Below are 22,861 nucleotides of genomic sequence, written 5' to 3'. Positions count from 1 at the left end.
TGTTCTAAATAAACACCATGGTTACTAAATACTGTAGATAAGATTCTGAATTTAGGGTGTTTTTGTTATACAGACCCTGTTTCTCGTATTAATTTAGAGACTGCATGGAATATTTGTACCTTTATAAAATAATTTTCCATTATATTTTAACTATAAAATGAACTGCAAAAGAGCTAAAATCTCATTTTTAAACAATTTTAAAGTAAAATGTTGATGTAAAGTTAAAGTTCATGTACATGTTGTTAAATAAATATATTCTTGCTTTTAAAAGCGAAAAACGTTGACTGGACAAACTGTGCGCCTTTACGCGTGCGCGCACACACTCCAGAGACGCATTGAGAGTTTTGGAGACATGTCCGGACATTCGCCCTGTTTTTAGTTTCAAAAACAACATTTTAACAGCGTCCATCCTGTAAAAATCTGTGTATCTTCTTATTTGGCACCTCAGTCACACCTTAACCATCACCTGCCAAGCTGTCTAAACGGACCAGATCTTACTGATAAGATATGATGATTGCTTCTACTGTGTATTATTTTGCCTTGTTATTCTCACATTTTACACAAAAAAAGTTGATTGCTATTTAATGTTTCGTTTTGCTGTGTGTGTGTGTGTGGCTCGTACACAAATGTGCATGCGTTTACTGAAACAACAACTGCATGAAATGTCTCTACAGCTCTTTAACAAAGGCGCACACACAAATGGCCGTTGAGCGCTGTCCAGCTGTTGTTGAGCGCGTGTGGGCGTGTGGTAATGCCTCGCTCGTACCTCCCTCACAGAGATCTGGGTGTGGTTTAACCGGGCGCTTTTAGGATCGGGTCACACGCACTTTTGAGAAGTCACGTCAGTTTGGAAGAGGAGCTCGACCCACCTGATGATCCTTGGCTCAATCCGCTCCACCTTACTTACCAAGGGACGAGAAACTAATCTACCTCTTAAATTCAACCCGAATACGGGCGTTTTATAGTAGCTATTACCCAAAAAAAGTCGCATTTTGTGACTTCGCGTGCGCACGCCGTCTAGTGATTGTTTTATAGGCATATTAAAGGGGTCGCTATCAAGCCCAAAACATTGCACTACGTTTGATCGCCTTTCCTTTATTTTTTTTTTTAGTTTTTGCACTTGAGTATTTTGTAAGGATGCATACCACCCAAAAGGACACCACTTACACCAAAATATTTGTCGGCGGTCTTCCGTATCACACGACGGATTCCAGTCTAAGGAAATATTTTGAGGTGTTTGGAGAAATTGAAGAAGCTGTGGTGATCACCGACAGACAGACTGGAAAGTCCAGGGGTTATGGATTTGTAAGTATTTCCCTCTTTCCTAACTCATGTTGAAGTGAATGTCAAATTAGAGGCTGGCATAGGCATATACACAACTGCTGACTGACAGCATGACACAACACATTTAAATGGCAACACGACAGGTCTCCACGAAGGCGAGAAATGTTTCATAAGCTTGTTTGGAAACACATGCGCAAACGCGTTTTTCCTCATGCGTATCAGGATCTCCGTGCTTTATAAAACAAGTTAACCATGAAAGTTTAGCGTTACACAATTATTTTGTTCCATACATTTATTTGTTTTAATCTTGGAAGTCTGAAAAGTCACAAAGCACAGCTATTAGTGACCTGTTGAAGTGCGCAAGTAGAGGCCCATGTTGGCTCAGCTGTCGAGTTTGACTAGAAGCACCCTGATAAGCGTTTCACAGCTACAGAGTAAACAAGACAGAAGTTAACGAACTTCAACGGATGTCAAAACAAACTAGATCACATGCCAAACAGGTTCATTGAAGTTTGGCTTTTTATATTTCAACTATTGGAGTTGCTTCTTTCCTCTTCCTTGGCTAAAAAAATTATGCATATCTTAAAGGAATTGTAAACAGATTTTCACAAATGCACCAAAATTCTCTATACTATTCCAAACTAGGTAACTATGGCGGATCGATCAGCTGCCGACAGAGCTTGCAAGGACCCCAACCCCATTATCGATGGGAGGAAGGCCAATGTTAACCTGGCTTATCTGGGAGCCAAGCCACGAGTGATGCAGCCAGGTAGGGTTTCTATGTGTTGCTATGCAAAAGTCATATAAAGATCACAATCATCCATAAAAGTCGTTGGATACCAACGGTTCGGGTCTTTAAAAAAGCAGTGAACCTGTTGACACACTGACTCCCAACTAAAAATTGATTACCAAACAGATACATTTGCTTTTAAACAAAAGTTAAGTTTCTTTGTACATGCACAGATGTTTACCCAAGGTTTGTGGCTCCCTTTTCAAGCTTTAAAGAATAAGCAGTATCAGTATGCATTTAATACCTTAATTTTAAGAAGTGCCAATATATGCATCACAAACCGGTAGATTAGAAGTTTTAACTTGACTGACAACAGTTAAGATTAAAAAAATGCAGATTTGTGAAAACTGTAGGAGCACATGTTTGTTTTTATTAACACTTTTTTTAAGGTATTGCCACATCTTTGTTACAGGTTTTACTTTTGGCGTTCCTCAAATTCACCCTGCTTTCATCCAGAGACCATATGGGTGAGTGACACCTAGATGCAACAAAAATATGTTTGATACATCAAAGCCTTAGTGCTCAAGACCTAAAACTTGAATATGTTTGAACATTCAGTAACAATCATATAAGAAATAATGGGGGACAAGTCACAACAATTTCTAACCCTTCCACAATACTTAAACACAAGATTAGATGGGTGTTTGTATGATGGAGAGAAAGTGTGCGTGTGTGTTTGCATGTATGTGTGGAAGAAGTTTAACTCTGGACAGTATAGGCTCTGACTCAATGTTGTCTATCTTTCTCTGGTCCGACAGGCTCGATTTGGGTTAAGATAACTGGTGGTTTGAGGAATAGCTCTGAGAGCTTTGTGCAGATCAGTAGCTACACTACGTGTAGACTCAAACACAAAAAGACATGAAATGGTGATTACAGATGCATGTATGTTGGTTTCGTTTTGGTTTGGACTTTCACTTTTAATAGAACAGAGTTTTGTGTGCCTTTTACCGTCATGAAGTGGTGTTGATAGCTTAACTGTGTGCTTTTTTAATTTGATAGAAAAAAGGCTGGATTTGGGGTGATGTATTTCCGTGTTGTGGAGGAGTGATATAACTTTGCCAAGAGAGCAAAGTGTGATTTTTAGTTTGCTTTTATTTATTTGGTTATTTTCCTCACGTTTTTTTTATTTGCTGGAGCTTGTGGTTTTTTATCATTTACTTTTTGTTTTCACTTTTTTGTGTTTCTTGTTATTGGAGTGAGTGCCGTTTGTTTTGTTTGCCGTTGTCGAACCCACTTCACGTCAAACCAACAGCCCGACTACAAACTTGCACGTTTCGGTTGTATTTTGCTCACTGATTGGGAATCATGTCACACTCACAGCACAGAGAGTATGACACATACTCACCCTTTACCGTTCTCTCCCATCTCCATTGTCTCTCTCTCTCTGTCTGTCTGTCTCTCTCTCTCTGTCTGTCTGTCTCTCTCTCTCTGTCTCTCTCTCTCTCTGTCTCTCTCTCTCTCTCTCTCTCTCTCTTTCCTCTTTCTCTCGCTCTGTTTCTCTCTATGTGTCTCTTTCTCTCGTTATGTCTCTTTGCTCCAGCCCTATAAGGCTTCCTGCAGTGGATCCAGAATCCTTAAAGTCCTGCTGTTTCTCTCTTAGTGAAGATGTCCTTGTATATAACCCATCTTCCATTTCTGTATACATTTATAAACCTACCAAAAGGGGTAGTTCATCCAAAACACAGGTTTTGTACAGGATTTTTTGTACTTGCCCCTATGTTGTTTCAAATATGTATTGTGAGAGTTTCTTGAGAATTTATTAGCAGAATGTCAGAGGCGCTCTTATCCGGCGGATGATGATTTACTGTATAATTAAAGTTTATTTATTACTATGACAAACATGGAAATGTAGGTGTTATCTACAGTAAATTGTTCGAGTACTAAATGTAACCCTGTCTGTGAAATTCAGGCTAAAGTCTTATAATCTAATAATGAGATTTGGAGCTTCAAAATATAATCATTGATTTTACTTTAAAGATGACAAATCGTGAAAATCTGACTTTTTCCATGTTTAAGTGCTATAATTAGGTCCCAAGTGCTTCTATAAACCTAGAAAATGTGAAATAGATCAACCCAGTAACTTAGTTTGGTAAACCATTCTCTGCAAGCATGTGAAAAAATAGGTAATTTGGCTCCCCTTGTGATGTCAGAAAGGGGTAAAACCAGTGGTGTAGTCTAGATTTTTGTAGTGAGTATACTGTGATTTTTCTCTCTCACCCTTATGCTTACTCGTCCTAGCGCGACACCTCATAAGCACCACCACACTCACAGATGCATACAGTATAGATATTCATGTAACTAAGAGCATTCTGAAAGTGTACTCATAACACATAAACTGAACGTGTTATCAACATGTCAGTTTATTATAAGGAAAAAAGACTTTAACAGCCAATGGGTTTACAGCTGGGGAAACTGGACTGATTTTTAGACTGGTTTAGTGTTAATCAACATCTAACTCAGGGACAAAAGTTATTTAACTGTTAATTAAAATTAAATAAATCTTCAATCTGTGGCTAACACATGCATTAAAGGAGAAAAAATATTAAATTCTTTCAATAGCTATTATCTGACAACTATTGATAACATTACCATGTGTAATTTAATGGTGTAAATGTTTTTAATTAATACACATTTAAGATGACCATGAATTAACTCTAATTTGCATAGTCATTGATATAAAAGCTTATTTTTGCATATAATATAAGCATTGTCTAAAAATGAAAATAGGCTTATACATAATTATTATTACAAGACCATCATGTAGCCTAATATTAGACACCCAAACCAAACAGAAGTTTAAGATCATATACATCTTGAACGTAGATATATAAATGAACACAGAGAAGGGAAGTTTAACACTGTGAAGCACAAGCAAACATGCAGAGCAACTGAAGGCAGCTAAAAACCATCAGGATATAATCACAGGCTTTTTTATTGCATTTGGAGCCTTACCTCCAGATAAAGTAATAAACTGGACTGATGATTTAAATGTTGTTTACTCACATGTGCGTTGTAAACTCTATGGATTTTATGTTGCAGCACTCGTTCACTTCTCTGGAGTGTTTGTTTACAGTGTCGCGTGAGCAGCTACACTGTAGGTTCGACTTCATTTGGCGCTAAGCAGACCTCTTGGTGATGTCAAAGTACCGCGAGAGCGAGTCAAAGCAGATTTTTCCATGTGATAACTGGAGTCTCTCTCGCGGTACTTTGCTGTCACTCGCCAGTCTGCTCCCCAGTTACTTTCGCGTCACTATAGTAATTTGATTTCATAGAAATTCATACGCCGATCGGATCGCGCAGTTTGGCATGAAGTATATAGCCTAATATGTATTTCAACCCGCTAAAGTAGCAAGTGTAGCATGCTAATGGTCAATGCTTCACATCTATATTATGACTAAACTTTAAAAATGTCACAAAACCATGCTGTTACGCATCCTCGCGCTATTTTTAGTGGGTATACGGAAATCCTTGACAATTTCTAGTGGGTATACCTGCGTATCACGTAGACTACACCACTGGGTAAAACCGCCCCTTAATCTGCACTATCCAACCACGCCACTGCCATTTAGTGCAGAGATCAGCTCATTTGCATTGAGAAGGACACACCCAAAAATGTCACATTTTTGCTTACACCTACAAAGTGGCAATTCTAAAATTTCACGTACGCACTCTGGGACACCAAAAATTTATTTTTCATTTAAAAAAAGTTTTGTGAAATGTGCCCTTTAATTTCAATCTTTGACATGGCTTGAGTCTGTAAAGGGTAATGGTTCCCAAACTTTTCATTTTGCGACCCACTCAAATGGGTATAATCTATCCCGGGACTCACCAACATATTTTAAAATGGAAATTACAGAAAAATTGAGAAAAATACACCCCCCCCCAAAAAAAATACAAATTGCTTTTATAATTAAGTTTTTTTTTTTTTTTGTATTTTCCTTGCCATTTTATTTATCAAATGTAAATTTAATTGAAATATCAAAATAATTGCTAGTATATCATATCAAAATCATTGTCATTGCTAGTCATTAATTGCACTAAACTGTTTTTTGTGTCATTCACCACAACAGCAAAGCAACTTGCGTGACCCACTTTATCTCACAGTTTAAAAACCCTTGGTATAGAGGTATCCAAGTTATATTTTCACTGAATGTTCTTTACATTATGTAGGGTGGTTTTTATGTAGAAAACAGGCAGGGACACTATTTATTATAATATTGGCATATTACTGCCATCGGCATTGGTTAATGCATGTCAAACGACTGAACATCGTGGTGTTCCTCAGACAAAGTAAGTTTGGAAAATAGTGCACATGTTGCACTGTCCACTTGTATGATGCTTTTAAGGTACCTCCTTAGTATTTGATAACTTTTTTTTATTGAAACGAACTGCTCAGGCATTTTGCCCAACATTTGATTTAGTGTTAAAATCACATGAGGATGTGTGAATTATTTATTTAAATCATCAATACTATATTCATATATCATTCTGAAGGCAGAAAGATCTAGAAACAACTCTTTGAAGAGGCAACCGGACAATATACGCCGTAAGATCAACAGGCATGAAACATTTATGGCAGTCATTGTAAAAGAAACCTCAGTGTGTATGTCGGCGTGTGTCTTTTTGTAAAAGCGTGTCTGTTTGTGGCATGCGTGTGTTTGCAGTGTTGCGAGTCTTCTGCTGTGACAGACAAAAAAAATGCCTGGATGCCACAGCCCCCTGAGCGAGCCTTCGTCACATGGCCCTGTGCGGCGTTAAGAAAAACAAGCTTCTCTATTGTTTCCTATAAAGGCTGTTGTGCTGACAGTGCAGTCGCATAAAGCTCTCTTGCTTTCTCTCTCGGTCTGGCCACTGTCACACACTTTCTCTCGGCTCTGGGGGCTGGGCCGCTCCTGACATTTAGCTTAGAGATAAACTTCAACGAGGCCCAACATGCGCCACATTGGCGCTGAGGTGGCACCTCTTGCGTAGGGCTTTGTGTGTTAACTGGTTTTCAACTGAATGGGGCAATATACATTGACTTCAGAGCAGTTGGTAAATTTTGTCCTGGGGCCGAACGCAACTGAACCATGATGTCATTATTACTAGTCAAATTATGTCTTTGATATGTGGGTCAAGTCTGAAATTTGCAAAGTCATGCCGCCTGTTCCACAACATTCTGTGAAGATTGAGAAATTTCTCACAGGCTCAGATAAACATGCAATTATATTTCTGTCATACGCTTAGCGTCTGTATTGAGACCATGCTCGAGTGTCTTTCCAAAGATTAATGTAGATGTTGCCTTGTTTCTTGCACCTGTTTGGTCAGCTGAGATCTCTCCAGATGACAACGGGTGCTTTCAAGGTCTGCATCTAGGAAGTCAAGTATAGTTGAGCTATATTTAAATCCAAATGTGAAATTGCCAGTGGCCTAAAAAGAGGAACTGCACAGTTATAACAATCATTGTGTTTATTTAATCTGTGTCGTCTGAAAGAAAAAGATCTCCTCTAAAATTCTCAAGTTTTTTCAGGAGAGATCCTATGTTTACTGTCACTGGACAGAGAAAGAAAACGCTGGATTTGGAAATCACCACAGTAACTCTTGTGGAATGGCAGGTGGAGCAGAAAATAGCTCCCAGCCCTCCCTGTCACTCACACTGTAATATGGTGTCCATGAGTCATCTGCTCTTTATTGAACTTTATCAAGTGGTTGCACAAGATATCTGTTGTGTTTCTGTAACCCAGCACTGCTTTTAGGCAGCTTTTTTAGTTATGTGTGTCCTACCGTGCAACTGTGCTGACTGTTATGAAGAGTTAGAAAGAGAACAAACCAACCAACTATTAAGCTGTGTCATATATAATAGTGTAGATATTTTTACTACTAACTTTTAAAAGCTTGTATACATATTTAAATGGCAAATTCATTGTATGAATAAGCTTTTGGCTAGAAGAAATGTGCACTCTAAAAAAAAATTGCTGGGTTATTTTCTACCCAGCATTCAGTCAAGAACGTACGAGCCCAGCTTTGTTTATTTTTGACTCAACAATGGGTTAAAACAACCCACCATTTTGGGTTCAATTAAACCAGCAAAGGTTAAATAATTACTGCCCCTTATTTTAAAAAGAGTGTACTGGCATAAGTAGTCTCTTTATTTAGATGCACTCCGTGACCAATATTTGTTACATTACTAAAAGTGTAAGCTTTGTGTTGTCTTATTTTTGTTGCCTGTTCAGGTTTGTTTTGATTTTTGTCTTCTGTCAGTATGTGCAGTGTTGGGGAAAGTTACTTTTAAAACTAATGCATTACAATATTAACTCTTTCACCGCCAGCGTTTTAAAAAAAAGTTGCCAGCCAGCGCCAGCGTTTTTCATGATTTTCACCAAAGTTTAATGCCTTCCAGAAAATGTTCTTCTTTAAATATATAAGCATATAAAATGAAAGAACAGACCCTCTGCTTTCAAACAAAAAAAACTTTTATCCTACCTTCAGTGGTTCTTTTGTAATCAGCTTTTGAATATGGGTAGGTTTTCTGCAAAAACACCACATTTTGAGCAAAAAGTAGAGATAATTCCAGTTTTGTGACTGACTTTTCATAGAGATCCCATTCAGAGCAATCTTTAAAACAGACACGGACATGCAGCCGCCTGCCACAGGGCAATACTTCCGGGTTTAAAAAGTTGCGGAATGGCGCCACCTGGTGAATATTGCGGAAAGACGGAAAGACGAAAAATGGCGGCGAAAGAGTTAAGTCACTCCCCAAAAAGTAACTAATTGCGTTACTTAGTTACTTTTCATGGAAAGTATAGGCCGGGATATACCTTTTTTCCCGCGTCCGGCTCGCGCATGCGTCTGCACAGCTTTCCAAGTATACTCCCTGCGGCTACACGCGGATGGGCGCGTTCGACACTATACGCAATACAAATGATTTCTTATTCAAATTATTAGTCTAACAGGCCGTCAGGGCAGCACTGATTTGGCGACATTTACAGTACATTAAAACATTAGGATAGGTTAAGAAAAGTAACTGATCCACCATTGCAAACACAGTTTAGAACAAACAACAAGACAACAAAGAACAGGAATCAAACATTATGGATACAAACATGCTCCAATGCTTTCTGTTCTTGGAAGAAGTAAAATTTTAAGTAGAAAACTGATAGTGTGTGTGCAAATGCGGTCTATTTCCATTGTATATTTGTTTATAGTGGGGTGTCCTGTCGAAATATTTTCACACGCATGCGCTGTTGTATGCGGGCTGTACGCGGACTGTACGCGCACTGCGCGGTCTCGAAATTTTGGGCTGGCCGCGGACCCTCCTGATGCCGAAAATGACGGCATGTGGATGCTGCGCATACGCGGACGTCCCTATTATTCTTTTGGCTTAATGCTTACGTTACTTTTGCGTTACTTTTTTTACTTGACTGAGGCTTGATCTCTTTCAGGCCTTGCAGGTGTTTTTTATGATCGCAAAAATGTCAAGCTCTGGCCTGGCATCTCTGTTTCCGACTCGAACTGTTCCCGCTCAGGTGCAGAGAGTGCGTAATACTACGTTAATATGTTCAGTTTAATTCAGTAAAAAAAAAATTTATTTTTAAATTGAATTAAATAACTGAAAAATAACTCCCATTACTTTTTAAAAAAGTAACTTAAATATTAATGTGTACATTTATAAAGTGATGCGTTACTTTACTCGTTACTTCAGAAAAGTTATATTATTATGCGCGTTACTTGTAGCATTACCCCCAACACTGAGTATGAGTATGAAGCCTGGGTTTGTAGTTTGTATAATATATCTGATTTTTGTTTAGCTTATTTTGACACAAACATTGCTGTTGTCTCAGGCTGCCAAGGCATCTGTGAAAGATTTCATCTTTGTCATTTGACCTGGGCAGGAAAAGGTTTTATTATTTTTTTAAGTTGTGGCATTATGTGAGTGGTTGTGATAAGCTGATGTTGGTCACTTTGTTTTTCTCCTGTTGTCTCATGCTTTTTTAACCGGGGCAGAGGTTTTGATGTTCGTTTGGGAGTGGTCAGGTGTTGGGGTTTGATGGATATAATGGTGTGCTGCAAATTGGGTTGCCATTATAGAAACTTTCTCTCACGTCCCCCCTCAGAAAAGTTAAAATGTTAGTCAATTAATTCAGATTCCAGGCATATCCAGCATCTTAACTATAAGCTTTATAATGGATACACTTCTAATTCCACCAGCACACATACAGTATATACAGATTTTTTCCATAATAGCAGTAAAATAAATGTTTATTTCCAAAGGACCATGAGTAGTTAATTTTTTTAAGACGAATTTCATCGTAAGTTATATGTTTGTGATTCAATTCTAATTCTCATGCGACTCGCTAACACCCATTTTTCAACATCACTCCATCTAATATAATTTCATGATATCCTGACATTTGTAATTGGCTTTTAATAAATAAAATTGAACAACCTCCAAGTAGCTCAATCTGTACAAAGTTCTCGTCAGTCTGTTTAACGCAGACAGTAAATGTAAAAAGCCCTTTAAAAGTGCAGCGGGGTACGTAATGAAAGGCAGAATGGGCTTATTGTTTCCGATTGCTTATTTAATCAAAACTCCCCTCTGTGTGTGCTGTCCTGCCCAAGGCTCATTGTCTAAATGCGGAGGGGGAAACAGCCAGCAGCGTCCCTTTTTGAAAACTGTCCAGCTGTCAAAGTTGCTCTGACATATTCACATAGCTCCCCTCATCTCCTCTCTGACTCTCCTGGGTCCTGCCTTCCCTCTTTTCACAGGACATGCACCAGGGTGTTGTAAACATGGCGTCATTGAAGGGACATTCCACTTTTTTTTACAAATATGCTCATTTCCCTAGAGTTAAACGTTTTTTTACCGTTTTGGAATCCATTTAGCTGATCTCCAGGTCTGGCGCTAGCACATTTAGCATAGCTTAGCACAATCCATTGAATCTGATTAGACCATTAGCATCACGCTAAAAATAACCAAAGAGTTTCAATATTTTTCCTATTTAATATTTGACTCTTCTGTAGTTACATCGTGTACTAAGACCAACGAAAATTTAAAAGTTGCATGAAACATTGCTGCGCAGGAGTAGTGATATTACGCACTGCCCGAAAATAGTCCCCTTGTTTCTTTCAATGGCAGGGGACTATTTTCAGGCAGTGCGTAATACGCCTGCTGCAGCCATGTTAAAGCAGCAAAGTCCTTGATTATTATGCCAGAATGAGAGTATAGTTCTTAGCCATATCTACCTATAAAATCACAACTTTAAATTTTTCGTCTGTCTTAGTACACAATGTAACTACAAAAGGTCAAGTATTAAACAGGAAAAATATAGAAACTCTTTAGTTATTTTTGAGCGCGATGCTAATGGTCTAATCAGATTCAATGGATTATGCTAAGCTATGCTAAAAGTGCTAGCGCAAGACCCGGAGATCGGCTGAATGGATTCCAAAACGGTAAAAATCAAATGTTTAACTATAGAGGAGCTGGAAAATGAGCATATTTTCAAAAAAAGTGAAATGTCTCTTTAATAGTTATCATTAATGTTATAGTTGTCATTCGTGTCTGACTGTACAACAGTGTAAACTGGACCAACACAAAATCCTTATTCATAGTTTTATGTTATAGGCTGTTGTAGAAATCGCAATGGTATTATCCAAATTTGGACAAGTTGTGGGCAACATCGAACAATATGTGATTTAAAAAGTCATAAATGGTCCAAAAGTAAAAATTAATCTGAATTTGGATTAACACCCAGGTAAATAAAGTCTCCAACAGTATGAAGTTGGTCTGGGAGTATTTGTTCGGCTGGCCAATGGAAGACAGGATGTCTTTAAATGATGTTAATGACACAGAAATTCGTTTATTAATTTTACCCTCATGGTTTAACTGAGAGATGTCTATTTTGGCAACCTTATATATCTAATAATCAGGCATTTTCTTGGTGTTACTGAACTGTAGGGTGCTTGGCTGGGCTGTGGTTGTGCCCTGTGTTTGTGGTTCTGCAATCGATGTAAGTTATCAGACTAACATACTATCATGTGTTCGTGTCTTGCAGGATCCCCACTCACTATGTGTACCCGCAGGCTTTCATGCAGCCCAGCGTTGTCATCCCTCACATCCAACCAACTGCAGCCTCCGCGACGGCTACTTCACCTTACATCGACTACACGGGTGCCGCCTATGCGCAATATGCCAACGCCGCAACCGCAGCGGCCGCCGCTGCTGCCTACGAGTACCCTTACGCGGCCTCTCCCGCCGCAACCGGCTACGTAGCGACCGCCGGGTACGGCTATGCCATGCAGCAGCCTCTGGCCACAGCCACACCTGGATCTGCAGCCGCAGCCGCAGCTTTCGGTCAGTACCAGCCCCAGCAGCTGCAAGCTGAACGGATGCAATAGCAACCAATGAAACGGACGGGAGATGTCCGTGAAGCTGATGCCCAGCGACTGCTACTAGATGATGATGATGATGAAGAGGTGGAAGATGGTGAAGAAAACAGTTGCTGGTTGTGGGTTGATTGCAAGAGGAGGAAAATTCGAGAGGGGGATAGTAACTGATAGAGATTGTTGGTGAGGTGGGAACATTGCTTTCCAACTTGCTGTGATTAAACCAAAAACGAAAAAAAGTTGAAGAAAAGGACGGAATCTAGCTTTTTACTATTATCAATACCAATATTATTATTATTATTATGTTATCTTTATTACCATATTAATATTAGAGTAGTATATTTATTGCGAAAGGAGTACGCAGCAACTAATCACTGTGGTATAGGCGCATTGTAGACGAAACGAAGTCCTGATGCTGTCATTGATCTAGGTGAGCATTTTCATTGAAGGACACTTGGAAATGTCCCACAGTGTTTTGATTCAAGGGCCCCTTAACTTCTATTTATTCTCATTTTTGAGGGCTCCTTTTGTTTTGTCTTCTCAAGTGCATTTTTTTTTTCGATCATCAGGGAAATGGAGCATTTTTCAGCGAATTAGAAAAAGACAAACTCTGCCAATCAGGGATTGTAGACCTAATTGTGGCGAAATGGAGAAGATCCAGTGTTAGCAATGTTTTATGTGTTGTGAACTACCTTTTTATCTATCTGATGCTGAATGTCCCCCTTTCTCCTCTTTGACCTGTGCCTTGATCTATGCAAAAGCAAACTACGGACAACACCAAGTGCAGGAAAAGGAGAATTTTTCCCCCTTCTCCAAAGGCATCGAACAATTTATAGGCACTCTCAAGAGACAAAAAGACTGAGACTGATTGTATTATATGCTTATGAATACACGTGGACTAACATGTACACAGTTACACACAAATTTAAGTGTTTGTGACTTCGGGCGTGGGACACACAAGATGATAACATGGGAAATAAAGCTTGGGGCATTGCTCAGTATTTAAAACCAGTATCAGGCAGAAACTACTGAGTTGGGAAAAACAAGCACTGATGTACACGCAGTGGAAATGCTCGGGGGCTTGTTTGTCAAGCTGTCACAGTTTAATCCCCGCGCCCATTTGGAAACAGGTCCTGGTTTGGCTCTGTCAACAGCTCCCCCTCCTTTTAAAGAGGTTTGTAGCAGAGACCACCTGTAAATCCTCCCAATATCACCCACATCCTCTGCATCACCAGCAGGATATCTTTTGTGACCGAGACCCCTCACCAAAAAAAGACAAGGAGCCGTGAAAAGGGAGGGGTTTCGCCCATTACGAATTCACCGCTATCAGTCAACACTAACGTAAAGCGATCTCTCCACTAAAAAAAAAATATGTCTGAGCACCAGCAACTTTTCTCAATAAGGTCTATGTATTTCAATGAGCAACTCTTACAGCACTATTACTAAAAGGATCCGAATCTGTGCGTACGGGGGTTCTTTGTGTGCCTTACATTTGTAATGCTATTTAAGATATTTATTTTGAGTTGACTTATTTTGCGCTCTAAGATCACAGACTTGGATGCGGTACTGTATGGATATAATGTATTCATCTCATGGCATATTATATAAGTTATTGAGTAGGTTTAGTTGTAGTATTAACATATTCAACCAAAAATGTTGGTCTAGGACTTATTTAAGATACAATTCTCTATGTGCACTGTACAATTCTACTTTTTTCCTTTCTATACATTTGGAATTTTAGAAGGCGACATTAAATATTGGCTAGTTAAATGCCTATCGTACGACATTTGTTTTATTGCAGGCCTGTTATTCCAGGTTCTCTCCATTTGTTATATCTAGAACTGTTTAAAGAAAAACTTTAAAAAGAACAAAAAATACATGGCGAAAAATCTAAAGGACATGCTGCTTCATACACTAGAATGTATTGTCAATGTCAAGGATGGATGCTGTGCTTATGTTGCTTTAAATATGCATCAGATGGGCAATTTTACACTGTTGATAATTTTTATACTTGAACTCTTTCTTACAAGGGAAACTAAAAGAGTAACAACATACACACACACAAAACCTAAGACCTTTGTAATTGTCACTGGATTTAGGCATGTAAAGTGTTATTATTTAAATACAAACGTTATGTAGGTATTGAAGCCTTATTTCAGATTTTCAACACTATTTACTCTAAATGAAAATAAAAGTTTCTATATATTAAAACCTCAAATGCTTTCTTCATTGCAGCAGGCCTTACTGCTACTTTAGCTTTGTTTGCAGTTCATTCCTTAATGATGTGTCATGGATTGAAATCAGGCTGTGTAATTTTAAAAACACGTATCCTGGGGCAACGCATCCACTTATCACTGTTTTAAACTATTATTTGAATGTATTTGTCACAATGCTAGGGGTAGTTCACCCAAAAATGAAACTTCTGTCATCATACTTATCCTTATGTTGTTCCAAACCTCTATGGGGCGGTTTCCCGGACAGGGATTAGACTAGTCCTAGACTAAAATAAATGTAAGCCCTGTCCGAACTGAAAACAACTTGCACTGACATATCTTAACCCTGGAGAACCCAGGAAAATCCAAAAACCCATTTATTCTATTGAACAAATTTGACCCTGTGGGTTCTCCAGAGTTAAGATACATCAGTGCCCTTTGGTGTGCCTCAAAATACACGCAAGTAATGTTTTTAGTAAGGCTTTTTTTTTAAACTAGTTATGTTTTCTAATTAAACTACGGCCTAGTCCTGGTTTAAGCTAATCCCTGCCTGAAAAACCACCCCAATGAGTTTCTTCTGTTGAACACAAAACCATACAGTTGATGTTACCCCTTGACTTCCATAGTAGAAAAACAAATAACATATTGTCAATGGGTACACTGTCAGAAAAAAGTTACAAAACTGTTCTGTTTTGTAACTTTATAGGTATACTAAACATAATACATTAATTGTTTGGGGGGGGGGGTACATTACGGTATAAAGATCTTTTGTGTACCTTTAAAGGGACACACCACTTTTTTGAAAACATGCTAATTTTCCAGTCAGATCCTCTAGAGTTAAATATTTGATTTTTACCGTTTTAGAATCCATTCAGCCAATCTCCGGGTCTGGCGATACCACTTTTAGCATAGCTTAGCAAAATCCATAGAATCTGATTAGACCATTAGCATCGCGCTAAAAAATAACCAAAGAGTTTAGATATTTTTCCTATTTAAAACTTGACTCTTCTGTAGTTGCATCGTGTACTAAGACCTACGGAAAATTAAAAGTTGCGATTTTCTAGGCAGATATGGCTAGGAACTATACTCTCATTCTGGTGTAATAATCAAGGACTTTGCTGCCGTAACATGGCTGCAGCAGGCGCAATGATATTACGCAGCGCCTGAAAATAGTCCCCTGCTATTTAAAGTAACCAAGGGGACTATTTTCGGGCAGTGCGTAATATCAATACGCCTGCTGCAGCCATGTTACAGCAGCAAAGTCCTTGATTATTATGCCAGAATGAGAGTATAGTTCCTAGCCATCACACATTTTTATATTCTGTCTGTCTTACACGATGTAACTACAGAAGAGTCAAGTTTTAAATAGGAAAGTATCGAAACTCTTTGGTTATCCTTTAGCGCGATGCTAATGGTCTAATCAGATTCAATGGATTATGCTAAGCTATGCTAAAAGTGGTACCGCCAGACCCAGAGATCAGCTGAATGGATTCCAAAACGGTAAAAATCAAATGTTTAACTTTAGGGGATCTGGAAAATGAGCATATTTTCAAAAAAGTGGAGTGTCCCGTTAAAGGTACAGTTAACTGTTTTGTATCCCTAAAATTTCATTGGTACAAAATTGTAAACAATAGGTCCTAATGATATAATTTTGTACCCCAAAAGATACAACATTTCAATGTGTTGTATAGCCATAAAGGTACAAAAATGAACCTTTAAAGGGTATACCCCACTGACACAAAAGGTACAATTTCGTACTTTTTCATATTTTTTCTGACCATGTACCGTCAACGGTGTGATTATTTATCAAAATATCTTATAATTGAAACTATGTAAATGATGACAAAATGTTCATTCTGGGGCCTTTTAACTCTTGTTTCTTGAGGTCTTTGTTAAGACAGGCAGCAGAAAGTAATTTCGCTACTGCCGTCACACAGCAGTAACGAAAAACAACCGTCATGTGTTGCTTTGTGGATAAAGGTGTCGTGTAAAAGAAGCAGACACGCTCAGCAAGCCACCATATAAACACCCAAGCTGTCAAGTACCCTTTTCACCACACACAGAGATACTTATTTATGATCTTGTTTATGTTGGTTGGTAAAGTGACCATTTCAACTGACCTCAACTCTGTGTCAGGCATTGCTTAATAATGAAGCTTTAGCATGGTTATCAGATTACCTCATGCTTTCTTTTCTATTTTGAGCCATTAAAAGTTTAAACTGATTTTTGAGTAATCCACTATAGGGTCTTACTGAAGTATCAGGTTAATAATCTTGATCTAACTTTAAGAACTGATCATAAACAATAAACAATACAGTGTGAAAGCACGCTTCAAATGTATAAAATAAAAGTGTTACATTTGTTTAGAGTCTCAAGAATGAATGCAGTAAATATTCACATGCCAAGATTATCTGACTGGTGTACACACAAGCAATATACTCCTATCTCCTTGCTTATTTTCCTTTTTTAATTTTCTACAATGTTTTATTACTGCTGTCAAATTGACAATGAAACAGCATTATGAGAATGGATGCCAGTTTAACAGAACATGAGGTTTAATTGTTAACAAACATGATTAAATGTGTATCTGCAAATAAATGTAATTAATACATGCAGTCAGCATTGCTAAATATAATTCAATATGACCTGTCTGTCAGGTGTACTGTCAGAAATAAATGGTCCCTAGCTGTCAACGGGGTAGTACCCTTTCATAAAGTACACCTTTGTACCTAAAGAGTTTTTTATAAGTACCTCAGAGGTACAAAATGTATACCTAAATTGATGATTTTGGATATGGGCTTGTTTGAGCAATGTTTTAGCCAAATCACTGCGTCATGGATCTGAGGTCCACCATGTTGACCTAGGTGTAGGCTACCCAATCTTCTAGTGTTCAAGAGTATAAGCACTTTGTGTAATGACCATAAACCACAACCCTCACGAGTCACACCTACCTTTAAATTGAACCCCCGACAACACAAGGCATGTTTTATCCGTACTTAAAACTAAATCAGCATTCATTTACCTTTTAGTGCTGCCCCACATATTAGACACATGCAAGTCAGTAAATTATTCAGAGCCTTTCTAATCAATTAGAAATGCCAAAGGCCCGAGACCGTGCACATGTCACTTCTCCTTGAGTACGATCTATTTCTGCCTCATGTAATCTGATGCAGGCTCATGTCTTAGTACCACTATGACACAGCAGTGGTGGAAACTTACCATGACACATTATCAAGGACGCCTGTCTAATGTCAGTCGTGATACGGGAGGCGTGCGGGAAGAAATTACCACCGGGAACTGATGCAGAATTAGGAGATATCACATTGTCTAGTGATACAGGTAGTTGACAGGCAGATCACTTGATAATGTAATCTGCTAGGTCAAGAGTGTACCATGATTTTCAATTGTGGGATGTACAAAGTTAGTGCAAGTAGTTTTTAATAAACTCATATAAAAATATTGAATAACACAAATGTACCTTTGGGAATTATGATGTGAACCCCTCCAAAAAATTCTAAAATAAAAAACTATTATATTGCCCAGAATTATGGCAATTGTGTACTTGGGGAGCTTGAGTTTTCAACCTGTGATGTTTTTTAAACAGCATTGAAGGAGTTCCCATTTATTTTGGACCAAATAATGATGTAAAAGCAGCACGTCATCCAAAAAATTAATTAATAATTAATTACAAAATGTTTTGTTTTGTAAAGAAATAAATTAATATGTTATCACAATTAAATGTTGTCTACAAAATAATTTTAAAGATTTAAGCATACGTCATATCAAATGATTTAAGATATAAAAATGGTAGAGCAGATAGATAGATAGATAGATAGATAGATAGATAGATAGATAGATAGATAGATAGATAGATAGATAGATAGATAGATAGATAGATAGATAGATAGATAGATAGATAGATAGATCATGATATTCACCTTATATTGTTTATTAGCAATTTCTCAATCTATCTGTGTCATCGCAGATTTCTGTGATTCATTCTTCCCAAATATGGAAGTTCCGGATGCGCACAGAGCGGCTGCTCAGTTGAGTGACAGCAGGGAAAGCGGGACACGAGCACCAGATCCGCTTAAACCGACCCATATCTCGTCTTTAATACAGAATTTAAAACCCGAATACATCTCCAGAGGTAATATTCCGGTAAGATCTTGGATTCTGTTTGTTATTCCAGGCTATTAGTGGACAGCGGGAAAGATCATGTAAAGATGTTGGAGCGGGTGGGAGGTAGCCTGCTCACTGAAACGTGCTTGTTGTTGTCTGAGGAAACGCGCATTCTCTGTCCTGGCGGGAACTGAACACAATAATGACAATATAAAGGCTTGAACTGGCACCATATTTTGTGTTTTGGCTGCTGTGTCGGGTGCGTTATCTTTGGGTTAACTGCAGGATCTGCCAGTTGTCATATCAGTGGACGCAGACGCCTGCTGTCTATGGGATAGATGACGAGCAGGGCTTTTTCTTACTACTGTACGTGTGACACGCTGCATTTCAAGTAATTGTTGTCGTCTAGTTGTTTTATCCGTCACTTGTTTTGATATTGAATGTGTTATAAATTATTTATAAGCTGGCCTAGTCAATTTGAATTTATAAGCCTAAAGATTTGCTAAATGTAGAACTTTGACTCTATTTTGATTTTTTTTTTGTGAAAAGTGAAGTGTATGTTTTTGGACAGTTTATGTGCTGATGCATTTCAGGGCTTGCTTTGGATAGGGGTGTTGCATTCATAATACATACCCCACACACATTTATCAAATAATTTTCTTTCACCATTCAGATACACTACATTACATTTTGTTTCACAAAAATCAAAAGGATTATTTTGCCTAAAACTTGGCATTAAATGGGTTAAAATAAATAGGTAAACAATTGGAGAACTTAGGTCACTTAGAATGTATACATTTTTGGTTCTTATGAGAAAATGAGTTTTAAAACCTGAAAATGAAACATAAATATATACACAATATCATTTTGGATAGGAGTGTAGCAAACATAAAATACCCCACAAACTTTTTATTTGTGCATTTCCTTGTTTTTACCCTTTACTCAGATACTAAATTACGCTGTGTTGCACAAAACCTATTTATTCAGCAAAAAAGGGTTTCTATATGTGACCCTGTCTGTGAAAACCCTGCTATAGTCATTTTTGGTGATTTACTGTTTTCTACATTAAATCATCCTACTACTACATGTAAAAAATTATGATATTTCTAATATTGACTTAGTAAGGCCATGTCAAAGATTAAAATAAAATTGAAATCAGTGAGTAAAATCAAACTTTGTTGCTCCTAATTTCATAGATTATGCGATTTGAGCATAAATTTGACAGGCAGGTCATATTACCATTCCTAAAAGTTGGGCACCAGGTGTCCTGATGTAAAAAATCAGGCTTATATTGAAATGATGACACTGATGAATAAGCCGAATGTGAAGCGTTGCTCTGCATTTAGACCCTGAGAATTTATTTTCAGAAATAGACAGGGGTATCTAGTAACCGCGGGGAGTCCTACATCACTCCTGAAATATTTGTTCAGCACTTAACATTTTGAGCTGATTGTGATCAAGTATATACTTAACGGCAAACTGCTAACCATCCACACAGTCCACCAGGTTGAGGCACTGCTATTTCACCAAATAATAGGTCAGCACAACAGGTTTAGGATCTACAGTATGTGAATTATGTAGAAATTTATATTTTTGGTTATAAATATAATTCCGTCATATGTTTTTAGTGTTAATGATATAAATGTAAACAAACAGTTTCCAGTGGTTACACTGTGCTTGTTTAAAACACCTGAGTAAATTTTTATGGTTGTTGTATTTTGTAGGTTTGTGAACAAGACATTGCAAACATGGCAATATAGAATATCAAGGAATGCATTAGCACATGGACATTTTTATTCAAAGCAGTAAAAGTTTGTTGATAATACAATAAGTGATTTCGGACACAGCTTCAGGTTATTCATACACAAGGCTGTAACAAAGGCTTTTTTTGTGATGAAAATGGTACTGTATCAGCTATCAGTATTACGAACACTGTATTATGATTGACTGTGACATCTGCGTTTAGACTGGACGTTTGAGGTCCTGTATTGTACAATCTGACTTTTTGTGTCAAAAGTTTAAGGCTTATTCTGTCTCTCTAAAAACTGACTGAGGCCCTGGTCAGGCATTTGGCAGGGCCTAGAGAATTCTCTAGAGAGATAACAAGATGACGTGAGCGTTTTCACACTGGCACATTATTAATTACTACTGATGTGTGTCAGAAAGTGTGGCTCTTTAACTAATTACATGTTAAATACAGCAAATACTGTACAACAAATTTATCTGCTTTCTCTTAATAATGTGCTTTTGTATGAGGTTGCATTGTAACAACCTTATTTTGCAACAGGGCATAAAATAATTCTTGAACTCAACTTTTTTATTTTAACTTGCCAAAGCATTGAATTGAAAATTATCCATTATCGAGCCAGTGATGATCATAGAGATGGATTGGCATGTGAGGTTATTGTTTCGTGACATGGCCCAGATCAGATTCCCCTTAAATTTTGTCTAACAATGGTGACAGGCAGACAGGTTTAAAAGCTGCAAGCAATGAAACAAATGTTTCTAAATAATGCAATATATACAGAATTTCACTTTTAAATCTAATTTATACTTGCTCTAAGAAACATTTTCTAGAGTAAGAAGTATGGAAACTATCATGACATATTTGTATTCATAACTGTGAATATTTATATTATGCATGGATAATATAGATGCAAAAGCTCAGATGCTCAGATGCAAAAGCAGCTAAATGGTAGCTCAGTCAAAAATTAGATAATTAAATTAACCGAATGCTCTCACCACACATTATACCTTCATCAAATACTTTAACTTCCAATCTGCTAAATTCCGGTCTCAGGCCAGTCAGGAATACAGTTTTGTTGGGAGAATCCATTAAGAGTCTAATAAAAATGCTAATTTTACAAGAAAACATGACCATTTTGCAATGATGACAACAAAGTTGTTGTCATGATTAAATTGGCTGATACATTTTTTGCTAGTAGACAAGTACTGAAGGTGTGGTCATATGGAGGATTGCCAGTGAACTCTCCATGTCTTCACACACTGCTGCTGAGTGTGTGTGACAAAATTTGTACAAAACAAAGGTTAGGCAATGCTTATTTAAGTTTTTGGTGTTGCTGTAAAAAGCGATTAAATGTTAAAGATATAAATTACCTTGTTTTAAAGCTCCACTGTGTAAGATCTACTCCCATCTAGCGGTGAAAGTCTATATGACAAGCAACTGAATATTACTTTCTAGCCCTCCCCATTCGGAACGCGTTTTAACTCGTACGGTGGCCCGGCCGTGTCATGCCAAGGTTAACATGGCTACCAGTAGCTACAAAGCAAAATCAATGAGAAAAAATGAACAATTTGCAATGTCCTTTGCCTGTGATCCATCAAAGCACACAGATTTATGTTTAACATGAAAAAAGTCTGATTGTCATGATATGTCCGCTTAAAATCACATACAAAAAGCAACCATGACGGGTTTAAATGGACGCGAACTAATATTATGTCAAAGTACAATGCTTATGTTTTAAGTAAACGTTACATGTCCGTGTATATGTAAGAGCTTTCTCTCATTTTGGTGAAAAAAGATCGCGCAACTTTCACTTTATCAGAGTATTATGTCAGACATTATGTCAGAGTACAATGCTTATGTTTTAAGTAAACATGTTACATGTCCGTGTATATGTAAGAGCTTTCTCTCATTTTGGTGAAAAAAGATCGCGCAACATTCACACGCTTGTAAAATGAAACGAAAGACGCGCAGATCAGACGCTTTTATCAATGAAAGGCTAAAAATAGCGCTGTCACCGTGTGTTTGTGCTAGAGGTCAGAAAAGATGAAAACATTTATCTCAGTACCTCAGATTACATAAATGGGCGGAGAGACGGCGTGTGTCTGTTGAACACATTAAACCACATGCATGTTTACACTAACAAGCGTTATGCATAATCATGCTAAAGTTAGCCAAGGAACTATACAACTTCAAGTTTACAACATGGACTGTATAGATGTAAACGAATATGCTGAATTACCTGTGGAGAATATAGAAAGTGCAACTTCAGTGTCCCTTGAGCCCATCTTGGAAAACTAACTCCAATAGTGACTTTGGTCTTGATGTTTTTCCTGTCACGTTGTC

The 22,861-nt window shown here is 37.8% G+C and overlaps 2 protein-coding genes across 5 annotated transcripts in view; both read left to right on the top strand.

Annotated features, from left to right (window-relative positions):
* Positions 1 to 809: 809 nt before the first annotated feature.
* Positions 810 to 14,654, top strand: rbm24a (RNA binding motif protein 24a). The gene is made up of 4 exons (XM_065290616.1): positions 810 to 1,305; positions 1,930 to 2,053; positions 2,487 to 2,541; positions 12,106 to 14,654. Exons 1-4 carry the CDS (start codon positions 1,138 to 1,140, stop codon positions 12,446 to 12,448), a joined length of 690 nt encoding a protein of 229 aa, XP_065146688.1. The 5' UTR covers positions 810 to 1,137; the 3' UTR covers positions 12,449 to 14,654.
* Positions 14,655 to 18,646: 3,992 nt separating this feature from the next.
* cap2 (cyclase associated actin cytoskeleton regulatory protein 2) overlaps positions 18,647 to 22,861 on the top strand; it is a 34,779-nt gene continuing 30,564 nt past the window's right edge. Inside the window, exon 1 of one of the 4 annotated variants that reach the window (XM_065290574.1) lies at positions 18,647 to 18,799. Coding sequence is in view for 1 of the 4 variants with exons in the window: in XM_065290553.2 (XP_065146625.1) it covers positions 19,110 to 19,162 (53 nt within the window). In the remaining 3 variants the exon portion in view is untranslated. Of the gene's footprint in view, positions 18,811 to 18,919; positions 19,163 to 22,861 lie in introns of those variants that run through there. The other 3 variants (XM_065290563.2, XM_065290585.2, XM_065290553.2) reach the window with 3 other exon arrangements.

The sequence above is a fragment of the Paramisgurnus dabryanus genome, chromosome 19 (assembly GCF_030506205.2).
Source record: "Paramisgurnus dabryanus chromosome 19, PD_genome_1.1, whole genome shotgun sequence".
NCBI classification, from domain to species: domain Eukaryota; kingdom Metazoa; phylum Chordata; class Actinopteri; order Cypriniformes; family Cobitidae; genus Paramisgurnus; species Paramisgurnus dabryanus.
Note: the sequence above shows the minus strand (reverse complement) of the source record. Positions and strands in the feature narration are given on the sequence as shown.